Raw genomic sequence first — 21459 nt, 5'->3', positions numbered from 1 at the left:
GTTTGTATTCATCTGTACTCATACTGCGGTCAAATCCGACCGCGCTCTCTTCCTTGTTACCCCTTTTACAAATGTTTGTTAATACCTGCGGTCGGCGGAACCGGCGTTGGAGCATCAAAACATTCACACGAGATACCTCTTCGGTATTCATGATACGATCGATGGCATGGATCAAGGGGATAAGACGGGGTTGCATATGTACAAAACCAAACCGAATCTGGAGTAGCTAGATGTGAAATAATTCTACATCCCCTCTCAAACTACTTGAATGCATCATAAATATTTTCATGTATAGTGACTCTACAAGACATTTGTGTTAGATGTGTGGAGGTCATGGCTGCATGGGCTTCGTACACTCGTTTCCTTGGTTAAACGAATGGGTCATGCAGACACTAACTAACCAACCAACAAGAGATCAAGGTGCAGACCAACGAATGTAGTGAAGAAGTGGCCAGCGGCCATAATATGTATATTTGCTTTTATCTACCAAAGCCAAACCAGCCTCTCTTCTGCGGTTGACCCTTGGCCTCGCTCTCGGCAACAGGCTGCTGCTTACTCGAAGGGGCGGCCTGCTGTGGCTCCTTGCCTGGGTAGTCAATATAGTTCCAAGCCACATCCAGGAAAATGGGCTTGACGGGAATAGTGGACAGCTTGGGCGGGATGTTGACGAGGTTGCTAAGGTCGACTCCACTCGAAGGGTACTCGCGCAGCTTCTCAATCAGAGGAATGTTCTTGGTGTCGTCCTCGTTTGAATTTGACTCCTTGAGCAGGTTCGAGAGGTGGACAAGCGCGCGGTGGCGCTGGAGCTCACCCTCAAGGAAGTTCTTCAGGGCCTGAGCGTCCTTGCCGGACACCTCGATGTTACGAGGAGAGTTGACCTCCGGTTGGGAACCGTCACTGAGGGTTGAGACTGCCTCCTGTGCTTCGCTGGCGGCGTGATTGACGAGAGCGAGGGCGTTGACGGTGTTACCAATGATGGCGTGGGAGCGGGCGATAGAAACAGCCCTGGACTGATTAGCATGATGCTGGCATCTGCAGAGCGGACTAACTCACTTCAAGGCTTGGAAATATTCTGCAGTCGACTCAAGTTGATCGGCGAGTTCTCCGTCGTTGGCCACGCCAGGCAACTCCCTTGCAGCCTCCAGACTCTGCAAGGTTCCTTCGTAGAGGGCAACCAGCTCCTTCAGCTTGGCCGCTTTACGGCCGGGCGTCTCTTCCTTACGTCTCTTTTCGGTGACGTCCTTCTTGGAATATTTACGCGACGAGTTGTAGTTCTCGATCAAGCCGTCGTCGTTGCCCGTCAACACACGGTTGCGGCCAACACGCCAGCTAATCATTTCGTAGTTGACGGCGGTCCTAGTGATCTGCAAGCTTTGCATGCGGGAGTCGCTTTGAGACACACCCTCTCCGCGCAATTCATCGATTGCTTCCTTCGTGGCGTCGGCAGCATCCTGTGTAGCCTCGAGAATGTCGTCATAGGCCGCGGCGACGTCCTTGGGCTCGGCATCAGCGAGTGACGGCCATTTTAGAGCCAGCTGAGCTTTGGCTTCTTCCACCCTACCCCACGCCAGTGAGATTGCCGCGTCTTCGATCTTGACCTCCCGGGAGCGCCATGTGAGCGTTCTGGGGGCATTCTCGGCTCCGTCGCTTCCCTTGCTGGCCTCGGAGTCCGCTTGCTTGAGCAGGTCGGGGTCGAGCTCGTTGATTTGTTGAACCAGAGAATCATCGGACTGGGGGAATGCTCGTCTAGCAATGGCAGGAATGGGTATCGTACGCGGCGTCTTGAGCTGGTAGGCAGCGTAGCGGATCGAAGGATCGATGGTATCTGAGAGGAGGTCCTTGAAGATGTCGCCCTTGGTAGAGGTGGCCATCGCGCTGTATATAATGCGTGCAACGGCGTAGCTCCTCAGGGAAGGCTCCCAATGTTGATTTTCGAATTGGGTGGCGCCGCGGATTTGGGCTGCATAAGCCCGTGACTCGAGCTTGTCATTTTGACTTGCGCCTGCTTCCGACTGAGCCAAGAGATCGACAAGTTGTTCGGCCGTCTTCGCTGCTTTGTCGAGACGAGACACGATGTGTGCCCTGGTTTTTCCGGTCACTCCCTTCGCATCTGAGGCGTGCGACGACTTGATAGCCATTGCATTGGCCCAGGCGCGCTCGCTCGTGAGTAGCAACAGGTGGATGTATCTGGTACAATTAGCAGGACGGCCAGCATGCTCCGATAAAGAGCCACATACGCATGGTTCTCGCCAATCTGTGCAGCGGTGACGTCGCCCTTCTTACTGAACTTTCCGCGGTTCTTCGTGGCGATGCCCAGCTTTTTGCGACTGTTTAGCAACTTTTTGGCCAGCTGGCCCTGGTAGGTCGCATAATCCCCATAAAGGAGCGCCGAGTCCCGACCGGAGACGACGAACTTGGTGATGTCCATGTCTGTGGCGGCGTCAGCAATCGGCTGGGTGGTTTGTCGTTTGTCGTCGCTGGGAAGTGGAAGGTGCGCGACAGGCCACACCGAAGGGTTGACAGGCCAGATGATGTCTAATCGACCTCTGCGCTGCGCGGGGAATGGTGGGGCTCACACCTCAGGTTCCAGTGTCCTTTCCAGCCCAGACACAGCTAACAGTCGCTGCAGCAGCAGTGTGGGATTGTGAAAATTTGGGGCGTGTGAAAGCCGCGGCGGCTAAATTCACACCTGTTTGGTTGCAGAGCACATCTTAAGGGTCCATCTGGTTTAGATGACGGGCCGAGGATATTCCATGGCACCACATCTGATTGGTCAAAGCTCTCAAAAAAGTCCATGATGAATGTGGATAATGAACTGATACTTTCAGAAGGACTCGGTCTTTCACGCTCTCGGCCGTTCCCCCTGTCTTTGCTCGTGCAGAAATCATAGAGACGTTCTTCGAAAGCCGTTTTCCGGGATATTTTCCTCCCAATCGCTTCTTTGATTGTGCTGTGACTTCCTTGCGGAAGTGGCCGGATCAGCTCGAGCAACGCCTCCTGTCATCGACATCTTCGATTTCGAAAGCCGGGACTCCACCCAAAACTTTTCCGACTTCCGGCGACAGCATCCAAGACTTGACGAATCAAGGCCAGCATGTTCCCGAGTTCTTTTGATGTACGCCATACATAGTCGACAGGTATCGCGCTGGTGACAACCTCAATCCAAATGCTGGAGAGAACGGCGGCGACCCTGGAATCATGCACCAGTCGTCATGCTCTTCCATCCGCCACCCGATCACTTAGAAGTCGGCGCAAACTGCACACCGGCTTCTGGCAACATGGTGCCGCCGCCATAGACATATCCGACTTCGGTTTGGGAGCGTGTCCCAATGAATCCGACCTGCCCGTCTCCAACTCGCCGTCAGCGCCGTCCGAAACTCTTACCGCTTCCACTTTTCTCCTCGACTTCCTCTACCCCAGTGGAACCGCCGCGTTCTTGCGCAGAGCCGCTCCAGGCCTACCCGATCATCATTCATCATCCCTCCAGCGGCTTCCTCGTCGGTCTCGGCCTTTCACTTCGTCCACCGTCGCGACCCCGACACAGACTTCTCACTCTGACACACCCGAGCTCATCTCATGTTCTAGCGGCCCTCAATTGATGCAGCAAGACCAGCACGCCCACGAAATCAGGTTAGAAGACGGACCACACATGGTTAGAGAAGACTCCCTCGAAGCACAGAATGAGCCAGACACAGTTCAAGAGGACCTCGATGCAACCGAAGAAGACTTGGACACAGCCGGAGAGGAAGATGATGTTACCGGCTCACGCGACACCCACAGCGGCCCCTCGTTTGCCGGTGCCGGCTCACGACCCGAATTGATGAGAGAATTGATGGCAGCAACGGATACAGAGTACTTCGGCTCAATATGGCAGCTCTATTCGCAACTGGAGCCCGGCCTACAAGCGGAATTTCGACCCGAGGTCATCGAGTACCTGTACCGGTCCGCAAACGTAATCGATGCGCGGAGGGTTATCATCTTGTTCTCGCAAGTGGACGACAGTCAATGGACGCCCGAGGTCTTGACTTCGGCAGTAACGGCGCACTTGCGCCTCGGACAAGAGTCCGAGGCATTGAAGCTATACTATAAAGGGTTGGATGAAAAGTCGATGGTCGGCGGACTAGACGAGCTTCTTCATTATGCCTTCAAGAAAGCCGACTGGGGAACCGTCAAACACGTCTGGTCTGCCTACCACACACTTTTCATATCGCACCGCATCATGGTTGGACAACTAGAACGGTTGGCCGCTGTCCCCGACTTGGGAAAGCTTGCTATTGAATTTGCAAACGAGGTCAAGGGCGAGGAGGACGAAAATGCGCAAAAAATGGATGTCCTAGTAAAGAAGGTAGCTCGACGCGCGCTCCAGCAACCCTGCAAGCCACAAGAAGCCCTTCCACTGCTCAAGATTGTCGACCAAGTAAAGTGGTACAACATTTACCTCTGCGAGGCCCTGGCACGAGGCCAGCGAGAGTGCCTGCCCGAGATCTACCGAGTCTACCGGTCTTTTCCTAACATAAGGCCGTACTGGGAGGTTCTGCATGGCATGTTCGACGTCTTCTATCCGGACGATGTCGTGGGTCTTGAGCAGGTGTATGAGGACTACCACACCAGCTACGGCCAGTTGGACCAGTGGGGCTTCAGGAAGTTTCTCAAATTTTATGCGTCGCGCGGCGACATCAAGTCTCTCGAACGCTTGTGGGGCCACTACGTCAAAAGTTACAAACATCGCAAAGTCCTTCAAGAACCAGAAACCTACAACCACGTTCTGAATGCTTACGCAAACGTGGGAGATTTCCGAGGCGCCCGGCGAATCTTTGACGACATGAAGCGAAAGTTCGGGGTGACACCAAGCATTCACAGTTGGAACATACTCCTCAAGAGCTGCCTTCCGAGCACGTCATATGACCGCGCCAGGTTAGTTTTTGAGGAACTGTGCGGGGCTATCCATCCTGATTCCATTTCCTTTGCGACCATAATGTCGATGGCGGCATCAAAGGGAGATCTCGAGTACACTCTGGATCTATACCAACAAGCCAAGAGTATGCAGGTCCAACCGGATGTCCCAATCTTGCATGCCGTTGTCAGAGCTTACTGTCAGAACGGGGGATTCAAAGAAGCGTTGGCAACTTGCATAGAGGCCCAAGTTAAAAAGGTTCCTGGTGAACAAGCCAAACTTTGGGACACCTTACTACGGCATCATGCGGAACGCCGGGCCTTTGATGATGTCTGTCGCGCTGTAACCATCATGGCGCAACACAACGTGGAGTGGACGTCCGAAACCCACGAGGTGTTGCTCCAAGCCTTGGTGCTCTGCAGACAGACTCACAAGGCGTTCAGCTTGCTGCGGTTGGCCCACCGGGATAAGACTTTCACCCTGACTCCAGAACACTTCACAAGCGTCATAGATGGCACTCTGCGCAATCGCGAGTTGGGAACAGCAACCAGGATGCGTAAACTATTCTCTGAGACTGGACTGCCGGTTTCAATAGATATCCGGTTTACACAGCTTGATGCAATGATTAGGAGGCAACTCTTCGCACACCGAAAGAAGATCCCGGAGGATGCCGGAGTGCGAGAGCAGGTGATGTCGTACATTCGGGCACTGGCCGATGACGTCAAGACGGACGCGCAACAAGCCCCAGATCCCGGCAACGACATGCAGAAGTCATTGAGGCGTGCGGACTCGCTTCACCAGCTGAGGCGTACGCTATCCAAGGCCATTGAACTCTTCATACGATACAGGGACTTTGATTCGGTCAGAGAGATCCAGAGACTACATTCGAGCATTGGGCCGAAAGACATCGCCAAAGACATCGACGTTTCGATCATCTGGGTGCATTCGCTGATGAAAGGAAACATACAGGAAAAGAAGTATGACGCGGCCAAGGCGAACTGGGAGCTGATATGGCAAAAGACCCTCGGGCTCGCCCGCCCAGCGTCGTACAAGGGCAGCCATGCGATCTTACCGCGGTATCGCTACGCCCTCTCTAAGCCTGTGTGGTCGATGACAAAGATGCTCTTGGAGCAGCAGGACCCCAAGGGCATCAAGACGCTCGTTGATCAGGTCCTAGGTGCCGGTTTTCTTCTTGACATGACCGAAATGAATCACATGTGCCAGGTCTTGGCTCAGATGGGCTACTGGTCAGACGCCTGCGAGCTCTGCGAAAAGTATCTCATGCCAAACTGGACTGGGTGGCGGAACATCCGAATGAAGACCAAACTTAAGTGGAACCTGCCCTTGGAGGAGCGCCGCATGGGCAAAGCGCCACGATTTCTTCGCCCGACATCGTATACCCTCGCCGTCCTCGCCAAGGACTACAGAGATCTCCGGCGCATGGCGCCGTGGTCATCTGCCGCGGCGAAAAGGGCCGCCGCTCTCAAGATACGCTGCCCTCGCGTCGTATATGCTTTCAGAAATCTAGTGTATTCAGGAGTCGGCATCGAAAAGGAAATCTTTGATCAGCAGCAGGAAACAACGAAGGGTTTAGACAAGAAGGAGCTGCCCGGAGAGCAGAGAGAGTCGTTCTTGTCTAGGAATGACAATTCGAACGAGAACGCCAAAGCTGGCCGGCAGCCAGAGTCTGCTCCCTCGTCAAGAACGCGAAACGATTCAAAGTGAGCCGGCCGAATGTGTATGAACAGAGATATCTTGTAAAAGAACGACTTAGACCTGGGTGTGCGTGTACTGCGAAAGGGGGGTGTGGTGGGTGGCATGTATCAAGCGATGACGGATAGACAGACTGATGTGTTTTTCTTCTTTTGCAAAAAAGGGTGTAACAATATACAGCTTTTCTTTATCAGCTCCCAAATCTACCTAATTATTTTATATTTGGAAGCCAAAACGAAAAGAAAAAAAAAAGATTTAAAGAAGAGGGTTGCGTGCTCTGGCCCGTCCTTCCGAAACACAGACGCGCAGCAATCATCGGCTTCAGTCGCTCGATATCCCATCCTTCCCACTCTTTGAAGAACGCATGATGTCCTGCACTTTGCCCACCATCGTCCCGCCCATGCCCTCGTTCTGCGCGTCCCGGCTCGCCATCCCGAGGCTGCTCCTCTGCATCACGAACAAGGCCGCCGTCGGCGCGTCGAGGCTGTAGTTCAGGTGCGGGTCGAAGATGAAGCTGCCGCCCTGGCAGATGTTGTCGCCCGTGTGGCACACGACGAGCAGCCGCGTCGGGTCGACGCCGGCGATCGGCCGGCCGCCCAGGGGGTCCCCGAACAGCACGACGCTCGAGACCTTTGCCTGCGCCTCGGGCGCCATCTGCGCGATGGCGAGGCGCGCCACCTGCGAGCCCTGCGAGTAGCCCGACATGGTCAGGCGGGTGTTGGGGCACATGGCCTGCGTGCGCGATGCCACCTGCGCCATGTACGCGGCGCCGGTTTTCGACCCCCCCGCGAAGAAGCCCGCCGGCTGTGCCGGGTACTGGTTCACGCCCTGGATGGCGATGGATCCGGTGCCGTTCATGTACGTCCTCAGGGCGTCGAAGAAGGGCGGGCCGGTGAGGAAGCCCACGTTGCCTGTGTCGACTGTCAGCTCCTGGTCTCTCTATTCCACTCTCCTTCCTTCTCTCACTTGCTCCTCCTTTGCTATTTTCCCAAACATCAAAGACTTACCAGGCTCGTTCGTCCCTCTCGCAAAGATGACTGCGACATCCGGGCACGCCACCACCTTCGTCGAGTTCCCTATCGGCATGCCCGTGGTGGCGTTGATTCCCAACGCGCCGTCCAGGCCATTCTGCGTGATACCGTTCTCCGTGACGGTCTCCTTGAGCGCCCGGACGACGAGCAGTGTGGTGTTGATGGCCTTCTCCACCAGGCCGGGCACCTGGTCGAGGATCTCGAACGCGCCGCTGAGCAGGCTCGACAGGTCTCGCTCGTTGGTTTTGGGCACGGTCAGCGCCGTCGCCTGCTGGCACGCGAGCGCCGCCGACAGCAGGAGGGCTGGAGACAGCCTCATCTGGGGGTTTGGTAGGGCCCTCGGCTGGAGTGCCTTGGCTCGAGGCTAAGGTGATGTTTCGTTTGGTCTTGCCCTGTCAAAGGGGAGGGTGGGCAAGGCGGGTGATCGTCGAGGAGTGTGGACCAGATCCGCAGAGCCGCAAGTCAATCTAGATGCAATCGTCTGCGGAAATTAATTTTCACTATAGCTGAGCAACATGATGAGCCAAAAAAGGGGGTTGGTCGGTATATTTCAGAGCTTGGACGTGGGCGACGAGGTGCGTCACAAGCAGCCAGGCCAGCCCACCCACCCACCACATCGGCCGAAAGAAAATGGCGTGGCCCATGACTACCAGTGTGTCTCGATTGCGTACGCTGTCCCCTCAAACATCCCAAATACCACTGCTCGCATTGAGGGCGTCTTGGGATAATCATGGTCGGAGGCCTACGCTCAGCCCCGGCAGGCCGGAGGCGAATGGGTTTCACCCGCTGCGGGCTACGGCGAGAACATGCCGTGTGAAACCGTCTGATCTGGACGGCGGATCGGATACAAAACCCAATGACAGCGCAAGGGTCGCGCTCGAGCTCGACGACGTGAGGCTGGCAGTTGTGAGCCCTTGAAAAAAGTATTTGAGAATACGTGGTACTGGGGGGGGGGAGGGGGGTTCGTTCGCATGCGCATTATTTGTGACCCCTCATGATTAATGGCCCGAAGTCTTGAGATGTGGGAAACGCGAGGCCCCGATATAGCCAGCCGTTCCACTGTGCCTTGGGCGAACCGGGCCTGCACCTTAGCTTGGGCGGTCACTCATCGTTCGTGAATGGGCTGACGGATCTGGACTTATCACGTATTGCAGCTTGTATGGCTTTCAACCCATTTCTCAGCCGCGCAGTCCGTGTCCTGTCAGGATACACCTTATCATAAGGCCAAGACCGCAGAGTCCTCCTCGACGCCCGGCCTCATGCTCGGGAACGGAGAGCAGAAAGACCCCGTCGGGTATTACAAGAGGCCCAGAAGACCTGTCGCCACAGCCAACGAGCCTCTGGAAGCTGCCCCTGGGGTCCAATCTCAACCACGTCGCAAGATGCCTGGGTCGCCAGCATAAAGTAGGTATGTTTTGTATTCAGTATTGGGAGCGCCGCCTTGGGGGCGCACATATTCAGGGCGCAAACACCATCTATGACATTCAAATCCGTCCCATCCGATAAACTCCGTTTCGTGACCCCTGTACCCTTACGACTCGGGGTAGTAAATAGCTTGGTGATGTAATATGTACAATATGTAATTCACTCCGGAGTCTCTTGACTGTCCGAAGGCAGCTCGCCCTGGTTCTGTACTCCGAGGGAACGAAGCCGTTGAGAAAGTAACCCCTCCGTGCCGCCCGGGCTTCCGCGCCTGGACGGGGCAAACGCGTTGCCACCGTATCCTACATCACCTTTGTTCAGTTTGTCGTACCTGGCAATATGAGCATCCCAGCCATCCTTGGTCGTCGGTCTGCTCGCCTGCGCCGACTGTGGCGAGCGGATGCCGGGGGTCGTGGTAGTAGTGATCGTGCAGTCGCTGATATCGCTTCCGAGACGAGTCCGTCCCGAGAGTGCGAACGGTATCGGCTCCACAGGCTGGTTGTTGCCGCCGAAGCTGAAAGGGGACGGCGACGACTGTTGCCCCATCGCCTGCGGCGACTGCGAGAGCCCGTCTGTCGGGTCAAGGGCATATAGAGACGGGCCAAGAGGGTACCCGGCGCTCCGTCGCCTAAAAGCCTTCTCGGCCGCGAGCGTTGCTGCCGGCCCGCTGTTGCTGAATACTGGCGGGTGCATTACACGGATGGGCTTGTATGGAGTGTACCGGGGTTCGGGACATGTTGTCTCGTTCCGGAGCTTCTCCTTGCCATCGGGGACTCGGTTGGCGAAGACAATCCGGACACTCTTGTAGAGATAGTACCGCCCCTTGGCCGGGCAGCAAATGTGCAGGTGCACGAGATATCGCAAGATCGGCCGGCCTGATCCGGCAATGTCCTCCAACCCGGGCATGTTCTCCATAATCGGACCAGCCGAGTAGCTTCGCTGTCGGATGAACGTTTTCGTCCCCGGTTCCATGCCGACCAGATCATACGGAACCAAGAACAGCTTCACGGCCGTCTTGTTCGGATTCTTGATCACAATCTGGATCTGACCTTTTTCAGGTATCCGGTAACTTCCCCCGGGTGGCGCCCTCGGCGACCCCGATCTCCGCCTCGCCCGTTGGGCCCTACGAACTTCGCGGTCCGAGCCATCGGCCATGGCAGTGCCGTCACCCATGGCCACATCGTCATCGGTGGTCTTCCGCTCAGCGTATCTGCTCTGCATCTTCTTCTTGGACCGCTGTCCCTCTTCGGGATTAGGCAGACCGTTTTCCAGGTCAATTTGACCGACATATGGACTCGGACCATCTTCCGATCGCACCCGTCCTTGCGAAGTTCCCCCGTAGCTGTAGAACACCGCGGGGAAGGGCAAGGTTACGTGAGCGGGGCATCTCAAACTAGACTTGCACTTGCCCAGACCCAGAACCCCAATCTGGGCAAGGAAGTCGAGTGGTTTTGATGGCGTCGTCGACATGCGACCTCTAAGAATGCTCTCCTCATACGATCCGACCATGGATGCATGCTGTAAGGGAGAAGTATCAGAGTTGAACGAGGGTCGCCTGGGCTTCAGAAACGCGGGCGTTTGCGGCGATGTCCCTGGGAGCTGAACGTGAGGGGCCGACGTGAGGGAGCGTCTCGGTTGGTGTGCTTGGTACGGCAAAACAGCTCCACCTCGCAGCGAGTTCTGTCTGCGAAGCGCGGCGTAGCTCGGCGAGGTGAAACTAAGAGGCGACGAAGTCGCCGAGTGCAAAGTATGCCGCCGTGAATTCACATGCATGGGGCTCCCCGCGATGTCGATGCTGTTCAGTGGCACCGACAAGTCAATGTCGTCGTTGCTCTCGGACTGGACCAACGGGCTGGTCGGCGGTTTGTACACGAAGCTGGACGAAAACGAGGAAGACAAAGATGACGGTATAGATCTGTAGTCGTCATTCGGACCCGAAAACGGTATCCTTCGTTCAAACTGAAACGGCGAGAAGTCTCGCGGCGGCGACGTTGCGACCCACGAGCTACGAGACGCCAAGAATTCGTTTGTCCTGTGTTTGCTCTCCGACTCTTGCGCCGTCTGCTGCTCTGTCCTCGGCTGGTCCTCGGTGAAGTCGCCGCTGTGCAGAGCGGACCTTGGCCTCTGTATGCTCAATCCCTCTCGCAACCTCTCATCCTCCTCCGTTACCCCGTTGGCTCTCTCCGGAGTGATGTTGGCCGGTGGCAGGAGGCTGGACGAGCTCGACGGCGGACGTGGGCTCCGTGGCGTGGTTGGACGGGGCAGATTGTTAAGCAGCGATTCAAGCTGGGTCATGTTGTGAGCAAGATGGCCGTCTCTGGCGCTTCTGGGAGACCCTACATGGCGGGCTGGGATCCAGGTCGGGCTCTCTCCTCTCTTCAACCGCTCAATCAACTCGGCCCTATCAGAGGTGGCTGCGGCAGCGTCGCTCTCGGGAGTCGACGGCCTGGGGCTTTCGAGTAAGGGTCCCTCGCAGAGCTCTGTCCGTATGCTCTCCTCGGAGACTTTTCTCGACAGTGACGGGAGAACGGCCTGCTGCTGTAGGGAGACCGGGTGTGGTGGTTCTGTCGCACCCGGGGCGTCGGCGAGGGCCGGCGGGTGGTCGAGGTCGTCCTGGAAGATGGGCATGTTTGGGTCGGCAAGGTCTGAACCACAGCACGGCTGTGGCTCAGATCTGGTGTCGTCTTCTCAATGTTGGCGGTGGTCGAGAGGAAGTCGGTCATGCCTCGTTTGTGGTGTCTTTGTCAGGTGGTCTGTCGAGTTAGTCACCAGATTGATTATTCTTTAACAAATGGGCTGGCGGTAGGACGTCATAAGTGAAGCGCTCGTCCCGACACCCCCGATTTCGCTCCCTGTCCCTGACTTGGGTTCTGAGTCAAGCAGGGATTACGGCGGTTCACCGACGCAGTAGCCTGTCGAGGAAATGAGGCTATCTGGGTTCGAGAAAAAAAAGCAATAAAAGCAAAGGGAGACGGCGCCGAAACCCAGCAAGGTTGGAGACTTGCGGTCAGTCGTGACAGCGACAGTGACATGCGCCCGTTCCGATTAAGGTAGCGGAGCGAGGGTATGCAGCTGTCGTTCGTAGGACGGACTTGTAGGGACTTGTTGGTTAGTGAAGCCAGAGGCTGCTGCAAACGCTATAATTTAGGAGTCTGGTCAGCTGCACAAGTCCCAACTTGGCGAGGGACGGCACCACTCTCAGAGGGGCTGCGGGGCCGTGGATAAGGCCTGGGGTCGCCCTGTTCCGTCCTAACGCCTCGTGCTGGGTGAACGAGACTGCAAGAGATTGCAGCCACCCAGCCCTCTCGGTGATGTGAGTCCCTTGGGCCGATGTGCCGACCCTTGCCCATGCACCCCACCAGCATCCGGCCTAGCGAAACAGCGTCCTCGTTACCACTATTCCGCCTTAGACCCGCCCCCCTTCTGCGCTGGCACTTGACCTGGCGTTCCCACTTGCGTCGTGTAGTTTCCGACCTGCATTGCGTCTTGTCATGCCAAACCGGGCAAACACAGCACGCACCACAGGCGCTGTAGCCACTGGGAAAATTCAGCAATGTGGCACGAGACTAGCAACTTTGTTGTCCCTGGGCAGCAAACCCGGCATGTCACAACGCAGCCCAAAGACTATCCTCCGCGGAGGAAGAGAGGGGGCAATCAAGCTCTCTCTCTTGGTAGCTTCGAAAACCATAACCCAAAGCAGAGGGCAAGATTCGGGCAAGGTTCAATGCCTTGACTCGATGCATTCAGCATGCATTCTGTTGCTAGTTCATTCGCTCAAGCTCTGTCAAGGCGGCAGGCATTCGTCGCAGCGGTCCATTGAATGAGGTCCCGGCCTGCCACACGGCGACAGAGCCCGGACAGGTCGGCTTTCGGCCCCACATCTAACTTTTCCAGACCGTATGTATAGGGTGCCATTTCAATACGATGCAATGTCGCTACCCTCTGTACAACGACAGTTCTTACCAAACTGTCAGCCATATTGAACGACGTCGCGGGGTAGCGTGTTATTACGCAACAGTACTCCTGGAATCGGCAAGCAAAAAATCTCGTCGTAACCGGCTGTGTGGCCTATGCGACACTAGGCTGGCCCCGCCACTTACACTTACACCGTCTTTCCTCATTTTCATCGTATCTGTATCCTCTATATTCTAGTCATCTACTATGAAGCGGAGCATTGGAAGTGAAGAAAACACCTCTGGGACGATGCTCCCCCTTGTCGAGTGGGCCACGATACCAGAGGACGGTGAAGTAGGTAGGTGCCTTTGCTCGAACAACGCATCAGACTTGATCCTGCTACCCAACGCCGGGGGGGCCAGACTGGCCGCCACTGGCGGAGGAAGCACAAATCCCGAGAAGACCTGGTGTAGTCAGACAATTTTCCCCAAGACCGCCGTCCCCCGACCACACACGGCTCAGCCTCAAACATAATGTGCCCGTCATTCCTTTACTTTCCTGCGCGAGCTAAATCCTGTTGCTCAGACGGCAGACGGGGTTGGCCCCTTCTCGCAGAGTGCATTGTAGCTCTTACCCTATTTTGTCTGTAACTGCACACAGAGTTTGTGTCACTTTCCGCCGAGGATCTCATTGGGGAGCTTTGGTGACGACGTTTCCCCGTTCTCGACATCGGTCCCGTCATCCTTGTTTGCTTCTTCCCGGATGTGCCGCCTTTTTGACTTCTCTGCCTTTGCAGACTTTTTGCTTAGTCTTGACTGCAAGCAAAGCCAGTCCAGGCAAACCGATTAACAAGCCAGGCGAGACATAGCAACTGTGAACAATCTAGCGCGGCAGAAAACAACTCTGAAGCAACGTCTCTCCGATGCTCTGAGAATTTCCACATATTCTGCGACGAGACAATCTGTCTCGGATCCTACCTTCTCCTGGAGTAGGGATCTGCGCGGTTGGCGCTCACCAACCATGTACCTAATTTTTCGTGTAACCTAACCAACATGAGATGATTCAAACTTTCTTCGTAACAAAGTCCCAGCCCATGCATGGTATCCCCGCACAGCATCGGTTGGCTGGCTGCACAAGGTGACTTATACGTGAGTACTCCATCACAAGGCAGATTATAATGCGGCAAATGGCAAGATGCATCTATTTGGGGGGTATCAAAGTTGTGGTGTCAATTCCCATGCCAGATGACGTGCCGGATTACAGCACTCTGGCATAAACACAAGAGCAACGGCATCATCTGGTCGTAACGACGATCCTTCGTCCCGACCCTGCTATGCCGCCTTCGGGATTGCTTCAATCCTCGGGGTATACAAGTAATACTACACACAAGTTCATCAATCATAGAGCCTAGGCTCTCCGCCCTGTCTCTGCGTTGATACAGGCCTTCCGTATCCGGATATTCTACTCTAACCTCCCCAGTCATCGTCGTCAGCGACGTCATAGTCCATTTCCGGTTGCTGCTCAGGTTGCTGGTCCATGGTTGTTGCCGAAGACCCATTAGGAGCGGCATTGACCATGGCCATATCCTGGTCCAAGCCGCCCTGATGCTTCGAAGTGCCGGTATCCGCCGACGTCTTAGCCGAAGGCAGTGGTGTAGCAACCCACGACAACTCGACTTGGCCATCGATTCCCGGAATCTCTTGGCTTGAAAGACCGTAAAAGAACTTCTCTGCCGTTTTCCTATCCTTGAAGGTAACTTGTGTATTGGATGGATCGGTGTGGATGTCTGTGAACTCGCCGACGCCCTAGTATAACAGGTTAGCAAAAAGCAACATTTTATGACGGGACGAGACAGCTTACAAGAAGGTATTGCCGCAAGACCTCATCCTTCTCCGACGAGGTAAAGTCCACGCCGGTGACGGAGACGGTCTTGGGCCGATTGTCGAGTGAATACGCCGCATATGCAGCGTGGACATCGCCTTGGTACCCGCCACGGTAAGGCCCTCTGGCCCGAGGCGCGAAACCGCGCCCGCGCGGGGGGAAGCCACCTCGGCCACGGCCTCGGCCACGACCGCCCGCATACCAGGTAGTTGGCTCATCTGTCGCGCTCGGATCCAGGCCGAGGAGCTTAGCCTCGTCTTCAAGGGCGGCGAGCTGCGCTCGGAGAGCCGAGTTTAGTGACCCGGGTTCATCGTCCGGATTCTCCGCGTCACCATTCTTTGATGCAAGCCTGGCCTGAAGCTTCTGTTGTACCTCTCGGTGCTCGGCAAGCAGTTCTCGTTGCCGCTGCTCCAGCTCTTGGCGTTTCTTGTCAAGCTCAGCTTTCTTCTGCATCTTTTCTTCGTGCTGTCTCTGGGCCTCTTCTTGCTTTTTCATGAACTCTTCCAAGTCGATTTCTGGTTCCGCTGGCTCATCGCCAGAACCAATGTCGACGCCATTGGAACCACTCGCTGCTGCCTGTTCGCTTTCGTCCAAGTACCAAAAGACCCTAACAAATCGGTTGTCGAAGATGACCTTGGGAGATCGATAGGCAGCATTGGCAGCTTCCCACGATTCGTACTTGACGGTTGCCAGTCGCTTGTATGGCTGCAACGAAACTTGCTCAATATTGCCAAACTCTGAGAAGAACTTTCGTACTTCTGCCTCTGAAAAATGTTCTTCGGGAATGTTCTCAACCACAATAGTGGTTTTGGCTTTGTCATTAACAGGCCCTTCAGCGGAAAACGATGCGCGTGTCGGACGCCGGCGGCCCTTAGCCCCGCGGCGATTCTTCCGTCCATCTCGGATTCCTCTTTCAGCATTAAAAGCCTCCATGAGCTGCTGCATTTGCTGGAAGTTTTGCGACATCATCATCGCAGCATCCCGAGCATCGAAGTCTAGAGGCTGGTTAGCCTACATCTTACATAAAAAACCAAGCCGTATAAAGATAAATGAATAGTGTGTAGCTTTCAGTAGTCAACCTTATAATAAAATTTGTGAAGTCATCGCATAAATGCTCGGACGGATTTCTCATCATGCTACGGTGGGAAAAAAAAAAGAGAAAAAATAGGTAAAGAGGGGATGTAGAAACCTTGACGTACCTTCGAATCTGGGAGCCCCACTAGGACCGCTGGGCGGCAACCAGATGGGCTCAGTCCCATGGTCATACTGACACGAGCTTCCACGTGCGCAGTATCCCTTAGTCGCAAAGTCACGACATCTCTGCCTGTTCCTTCGCGGCCCTTGAGGCGGTTCATATGAAGCCCCTTGAGGGTAGACCGGCATCTGGGGCAGCCCCAGCCAGCCCTGAGGACCAGCAGGCGGCTGAGGGAAGTTTGGGTCGTATGGCGCCGTCGCAGGCGGTGGCTGCTGAGAGCCATCGGCGACATATGGCTGCCTTGGATAGCCGTTTGGGCTGCTATACCCTGCAGGGCCCGAAGCCCTTGAGTCCCACTGCCCGCGACGCGGCTGTTTGTGTACGCGACCCTCGCCGAAGCCAAAATCTTGGTCGCCCGAGGCGCCGGCATCGCCTCTGTCTTGGTAGCTACGCTTTCGCGAATTACTTTGCGACGTGGGGTCTGAAGGCGCGACAGGCGCAGCAGGGCTTTCCAGCTTCTCTTCCGGTCGCTTCTTCGGCGGGGGAGGTGCGCCAGGAAGGTAGGACTTGTACTCGATGACCCGGAACAGCTCGTCAACGAAATCTGGTGCCGCTTCTACCGAGATTGGTCAGCGACTTGCCCAGATTACACGGCAATGCAGCGTGACCAACCAGCATTCAGGAATTGTGGTAGTTCGCCTTCGCAAGCTGCACGAATGTGTGCAGCGTCGCCTTCCTGAGAGGCAAGCAGTGCCAAGACATAGTCTGCCAGAATATCCGTTTCTGTATCAGAGCTGCAAGCGAACCAGTCAGCATAACGAATGCCAATTGGGCAAGGGAGCAGACGAACACTTCGGGCAGCTTCTTCATGAGCCATGCCTTGAGCGACGGCGCGTCCTCAGCCGATAAAAACATTGTCGCAGTTCGGCTACCGCCGGACCATGAGGCCAAAAGTGGACTGCTGTATCAATAAGTCTGATACTCAAGTATTTAACGATGGGGATGAAGTCATTGTCGTTGTTCGGCGGGAAGCCGCTCGAACAAACGAAAATTTTGTCCAGAGGTTGGGAGGTATGTCGGAGGGAACAAGAGCTTCGTCGGGAGCGAGGCTGAACCTTTTATTTGCAGAGCTTGCTAGCGAGACCCACTTTAATTATGGGTGGAATCTGCGGGTACGGCACTACGACTCGAGCTTCGGCAACAGAGCTTGCAATGATTATGTATGGTACGTGCGGGCTTTCCTCGATCTGTTTGAACCGCTGGGGGTCTTCAGGTTTTAAGATTACAGCAAGAAAGCATTGGAATTTTGTTTTAAAGCGTTCTCACAATAGCTAGGCAATAAATCACATGAGGGGCAGCATTTACATATTGAACTTGTCTTCATTCCGAGACTACGCGAAAGCTATGGAAAGAACGGGGCTCATAATTTTTGATATCATCCACCAAACCCAGTTCGTCAAATATGCCCAAAGAGGCACAACGCCATTTTCTATTAACCCGTGGGAAAGGCGTTTACAGCTTGTCGTAGTACTATGAATAGTTAGCATCAGTGTTATCGGCAGTAGGGGGAAGCAAAAACTCACGTTCTCAACACCGGGAACCTCAGTCTTGAGACCCTTGCGCTTACGCATCTCTTGGACAACCTGGCCGACCTTGGAGGTGGCGTCGAGAGGAGAGCCACCGGGCAGAACCTGCCAGTGGTCGAACATGGACTGGGGGAAGGCCTGTCCGGAAGTGGCCTGGCGCAGGTCACCGTTGAAGCCGAAGGACTCCATGACGGGCATGTAGGCCTTGATGGTGAAGAGGGGAGTGCCGGGGCGCTGCTCCTCACCGAAGACGTGACCACGTCTGCGGGTAAGGACACCGTAGACACCACCCATGGCCTGCTCGGGAACCTGGATCTCGACGAGGAAGACAGGCTCGAGAAGAGCGGGCTCGGCGAGCAGAGCGGCGGCGTACAGGACTCTGCGGGAAGTGGGGATGATCTGGCCACCACCACGGTGAATGGCATCGGCGTGGAGGGTAACATCCATGATGTTCCAGCGGACGGAGCGCATGGGCTCCTCGGCGACGGGACCCTCGCGGGTGGCCCACTGGAAACCGGAGACGACGGAGTCCTTGATTTCGTTGAGGTACTGGACGGCCTTGGTCTGGTCGACGAGCAAGTTGGCACCAGTGGTGTCGGGGCCGAAGGTCCAGATCTTACGGGCGTCGGTGACATCCCAGCCGAAGTCGTCGGCGAGAATGCGGGCACGGGCCTTGAAGTCGTCACGGGGGGTGATCTTGCCAGCCTCAATCTCCTTGGAGAGCTCCTCGTCAATGGGCTCAGCGATCATGTAGATACGGTTGTGCTTGTTGGGAGACTTGGACAGAGCAGTCATGCTGGACTTGCCAGCGACAGTCTCACGGTAGGGGACGACGGGGTCGGAGATGATGAGGGGAACACCGGCGTGGTCGTGCTCGAGATCGTTCAAGCAAATCTCGAGATGGAGCTCACCAGCACCGGCGACAATGTGCTCACCAGACTCGGAGGTCATGGTAAGGACACAGGGGTCGGACTTGGAGAGACGCTTGAGACCCTCGACGAGCTTGGGGAGATCCTGGGCGTTCTTGACCTGGACGGAACGCTGGACGACGGGGGAGACGGAGAACTTCATGACCTTGAGGTTGTGGGCAGTGTCGGAGGTGGTAAGGGTACCAGACTTGAGGAGGAACTGGTCAATACCAACGAGACCGACAATGTTACCGGCGGGCATGTCGTCGATGGGCTCGACCTTGCCGCCCATCATGAGAACGGTACGCTGGATGGCCTTGATGAAAAGGTCGTCCTTCTTGCCGGGGACGTAGTTGGGGCCCTGGATGCGGACCTTGAGGCCGGAGCGGACGGTACCGGCGAAGACACGACCGAAGGCGTAGAAACGACCCTTGTCGGAGGTGGGCACCATCTTGGAGACGTAAAGCATGAGAGGACCCTTGGGGTCGCAGTCACGGATGGCAATGGCAGCCTCGTCGTCGCTGGGGCCCTCGTACAGAGTCTCGGCACGGTACTTCTGGGCAGTGACGGGGGAAGGAAGGTGGAGAATCATCATCTCCAGAAGGGCGTCGGCAGCGGGCAGGAAAGTGCGCATGACGGCCTTGAGGAGCTGCTTGCCCTCCTTCTCACGGTCCTCGGCGGACAGCTTAAGGTTGAGCTTGTCGAGGAGGGTGGCGACCTCATCCTTCTTGAAGTTCATGACAGCGGAGAAGATCTTGAAGATGGGGTCCAAGATGAACTGGTTGAAGGCACGCTCAAGGGGCTTGCCCTCGTGGGAGCTCTTGGTGGTCCACTTCTTGGTGTGGGGGTTGAAGTAGTTGTCGCCCTGTTCTTGGTCAGCGTCGGCTCGTGGCTTTGAGAGGAACACACTGAATTCGGAGGACTTACCCAGAGACGCTCCATCATCTTGTTGCGGTCAACACCGAACTTCTTGGCGTAACGGACGGCGAACTGGCGGACGGTGAAAGCCCAGCCGTGCAGACCGGAACCGAAAGAGACGGTTCCCTTGAAGGGGTAGACCTGGACATCACCGAGGGTCTTGTCGAAGTAGGTGGAGATGATGACGTTAACGGACTCGATGGTACGAGAGAAGGACTGGTACAGGTCCTCCTTGGAGACCTGGAGCTCGAGAAGAGCACGATCGACCTTGTTGATGATGACAACGGGCTTGATGCGCTCACCAAGAGCCTGACGCAGGACAGTCTCGGTCTGGACGCAGACACCCTCGACGGTGTCGACGACGACGAGAGCACCGTCAGTGACACGGAGAGCGGCAGTGACCTCAGAAGAGAAATCAACGTGACCGGGGGAGTCGATCAGGTTGATCAAGAAGTCGGTGCCGTCGGTCTTCTGGCCAACGATGTCCTTGACGTCCTCGGGGTCGACGCCGTGGTACAGAGAGATGGCAGTGGACTTGATGGTGATACCACGCTCCTGCTCGTCGGCACGAGTATCCGTTGCTCTCGCGTCTCCGGCCTTGGCGGTGGAGATGATACCGGCCTTGGACAGGAGGGAGTCGGTGAGGGTGGACTTTCCGTGATCGACGTGGGCAATGACGGACATGTTACGGACGTTGGTGGGCTTGTCCATAAGACCCCGGATCTCCTCGGTTGTGAAGCTGTGGTGATGCCATGGTCAGCACTCTGAAGCAATGGGCGTGGGAGGCTTATCTCCGAAGGGGCGGGGTAGGCGCCGCTGAGCGACTGAAGCTCTCTCTTTCGGCCAGCTCTCGCCGTCCCAGAAGAGGGCAAAGCGACGCAATTGCCCACAGCCAGGACGAGGAGTATGCGACGGGTAAGGAGGAGATGGAGCAGAGCAGTGACTTACTTGACCATTTTGGCGGCGGTGGCTCGGCGAGCTCTTCACAAAAAATTCTGTGTCGGGTGGTGTAAGGTTGAAGTTGAGCGAAGCGGGGTTGAAGAATCTGCCCCGCGCTCACAGATGCTGAATCCTTTTTCTGCTAGAGAAAAAGGTAGACAGAGAAGAAGTGAGGTGCCGAAGGATGAAAAGCGACGGTTCCAGGAACGACAGGGGGAACTCGAGCTCCTCTGCCAATTCTTTTATCGTCGGGAGAGGTGAATGGGATGGGCGGGAGGAGAGGGTGGGAGGGAAGAAAAAGAGGAAGTGGTGCTCTTTCACTTCGCTGTGACAAGACGTTGCCCCGAGGGAAAGAAAAAAAAAAGTTAGTGACTGGCGGGTGGGAAAAATGGGTAGGTGGGGCAGCAGAGTGTGAAAAAAAAACCCCGCCACTTCCTGTTTTTTTTTCCCCCTCCCACCCCTCCAACCACAGCAACTGCAAAAGCATTGGTAGCAAATGGGGGGTCATCACGGCACACTGTGGGCACTGCCTCGATCCCATCTACCCACTCAGTAGCCGTCTGCCAGTCGTGGCGCCACCTCTGCTGCACCGTCCCAGTAAGTGCCAGGGCCACCGCGCACCTTGCCTACCCAATGTACCGCAGCAACGGCCTTCCTGTCTCGTCAGCTGCTGTACCATGCTATCTATCCATCTATCTAGTGCATTGCTTGCTTGCTTGCGTGTGCGGTGTGTGCCTCGACCTCCCCCCCCTCCCCTCCCCCTCAGCTAGCCGGTCTGTGCTGGGATGGTCCGCGGGTGACTTATGCGAGAGAAGAAGGGCAACAACCCTGGCCCCCTCCCACCAAGAAGAACACCGGCGTCTCAGCCAACAAGCATCGCTCGGGGCCTTGCCATCAAGGCCAGCTGGATGCACATTTGACACAAGTTCTGTTTGAATTAGACAAAGCTCAGCATGCCACATTGGATTCTCATGACACCAATAGAATTCGAGGCGAAGCTTGGTTGCCCTCATGTGTATCCGTATATCCATTCCCTATTTGTTTTCAGTGTGGCGCACTGTGCCAAAACAGCTCACCC

At 55.9% G+C, this 21459-nt stretch overlaps 6 protein-coding genes across 6 annotated transcripts; 1 reads left to right on the top strand and 5 right to left on the bottom strand.

Annotated features, from left to right (window-relative positions):
• Positions 1-479: 479 nt before the first annotated feature.
• On the bottom strand, positions 480-2428 carry EsH8_IX_000629 (signal recognition particle subunit SRP68; the record flags this gene model as incomplete). Its single annotated transcript, XM_083266965.1, has 3 exons — positions 480-1005; positions 1054-2187; positions 2238-2428. 3 exons carry the CDS (start codon positions 2426-2428, stop codon positions 480-482), a joined length of 1851 nt encoding a protein of 616 aa, XP_083130530.1.
• A 738-nt stretch (positions 2429-3166) lies between these two features.
• Positions 3167-6619, top strand: EsH8_IX_000628 (uncharacterized protein; the record flags this gene model as incomplete). The annotated part of the gene is made up of 1 exon (XM_083266964.1): positions 3167-6619. The coding sequence occupies one exon, from the start codon at positions 3167-3169 to the stop codon at positions 6617-6619; it is 3453 nt and encodes a 1150-aa protein (XP_083130529.1).
• A 309-nt stretch (positions 6620-6928) lies between these two features.
• Positions 6929-7957, bottom strand: EsH8_IX_000627 (uncharacterized protein; the record flags this gene model as incomplete). The annotated part of the gene is made up of 2 exons (XM_083266963.1): positions 6929-7518; positions 7615-7957. The coding sequence occupies 2 exons, from the start codon at positions 7955-7957 to the stop codon at positions 6929-6931; spliced, it is 933 nt and encodes a 310-aa protein (XP_083130528.1).
• Positions 7958-9222: 1265 nt separating this feature from the next.
• EsH8_IX_000626 (uncharacterized protein) lies at positions 9223-11688 on the bottom strand (the record flags this gene model as incomplete). The annotated part of the gene is made up of 1 exon (XM_083266962.1): positions 9223-11688. The coding sequence occupies one exon, from the start codon at positions 11686-11688 to the stop codon at positions 9223-9225; it is 2466 nt and encodes an 821-aa protein (XP_083130527.1).
• A 2732-nt stretch (positions 11689-14420) lies between these two features.
• EsH8_IX_000625 (uncharacterized protein) lies at positions 14421-16945 on the bottom strand (the record flags this gene model as incomplete). The annotated part of the gene is made up of 5 exons (XM_083266961.1): positions 14421-14759; positions 14815-15830; positions 16035-16646; positions 16703-16824; positions 16881-16945. The coding sequence occupies 5 exons, from the start codon at positions 16943-16945 to the stop codon at positions 14421-14423; spliced, it is 2154 nt and encodes a 717-aa protein (XP_083130526.1).
• Positions 16946-17542: 597 nt separating this feature from the next.
• Positions 17543-20398, bottom strand: EsH8_IX_000624 (P-loop containing nucleoside triphosphate hydrolase protein; the record flags this gene model as incomplete). The annotated part of the gene is made up of 4 exons (XM_083266960.1): positions 17543-17560; positions 17614-19389; positions 19452-20181; positions 20391-20398. The coding sequence occupies 4 exons, from the start codon at positions 20396-20398 to the stop codon at positions 17543-17545; spliced, it is 2532 nt and encodes an 843-aa protein (XP_083130525.1).
• Positions 20399-21459: the final 1061 nt, after the last annotated feature.

Source organism: Colletotrichum jinshuiense, chromosome 9 (genome assembly GCF_051148585.1).
Source record: "Colletotrichum jinshuiense chromosome 9, complete sequence".
NCBI lineage: Eukaryota > Fungi > Ascomycota > Sordariomycetes > Glomerellales > Glomerellaceae > Colletotrichum > Colletotrichum jinshuiense.
The sequence above is the reverse complement of the archived record's forward strand: the minus strand, read 5'-3'. Positions and strand labels throughout refer to the sequence as shown.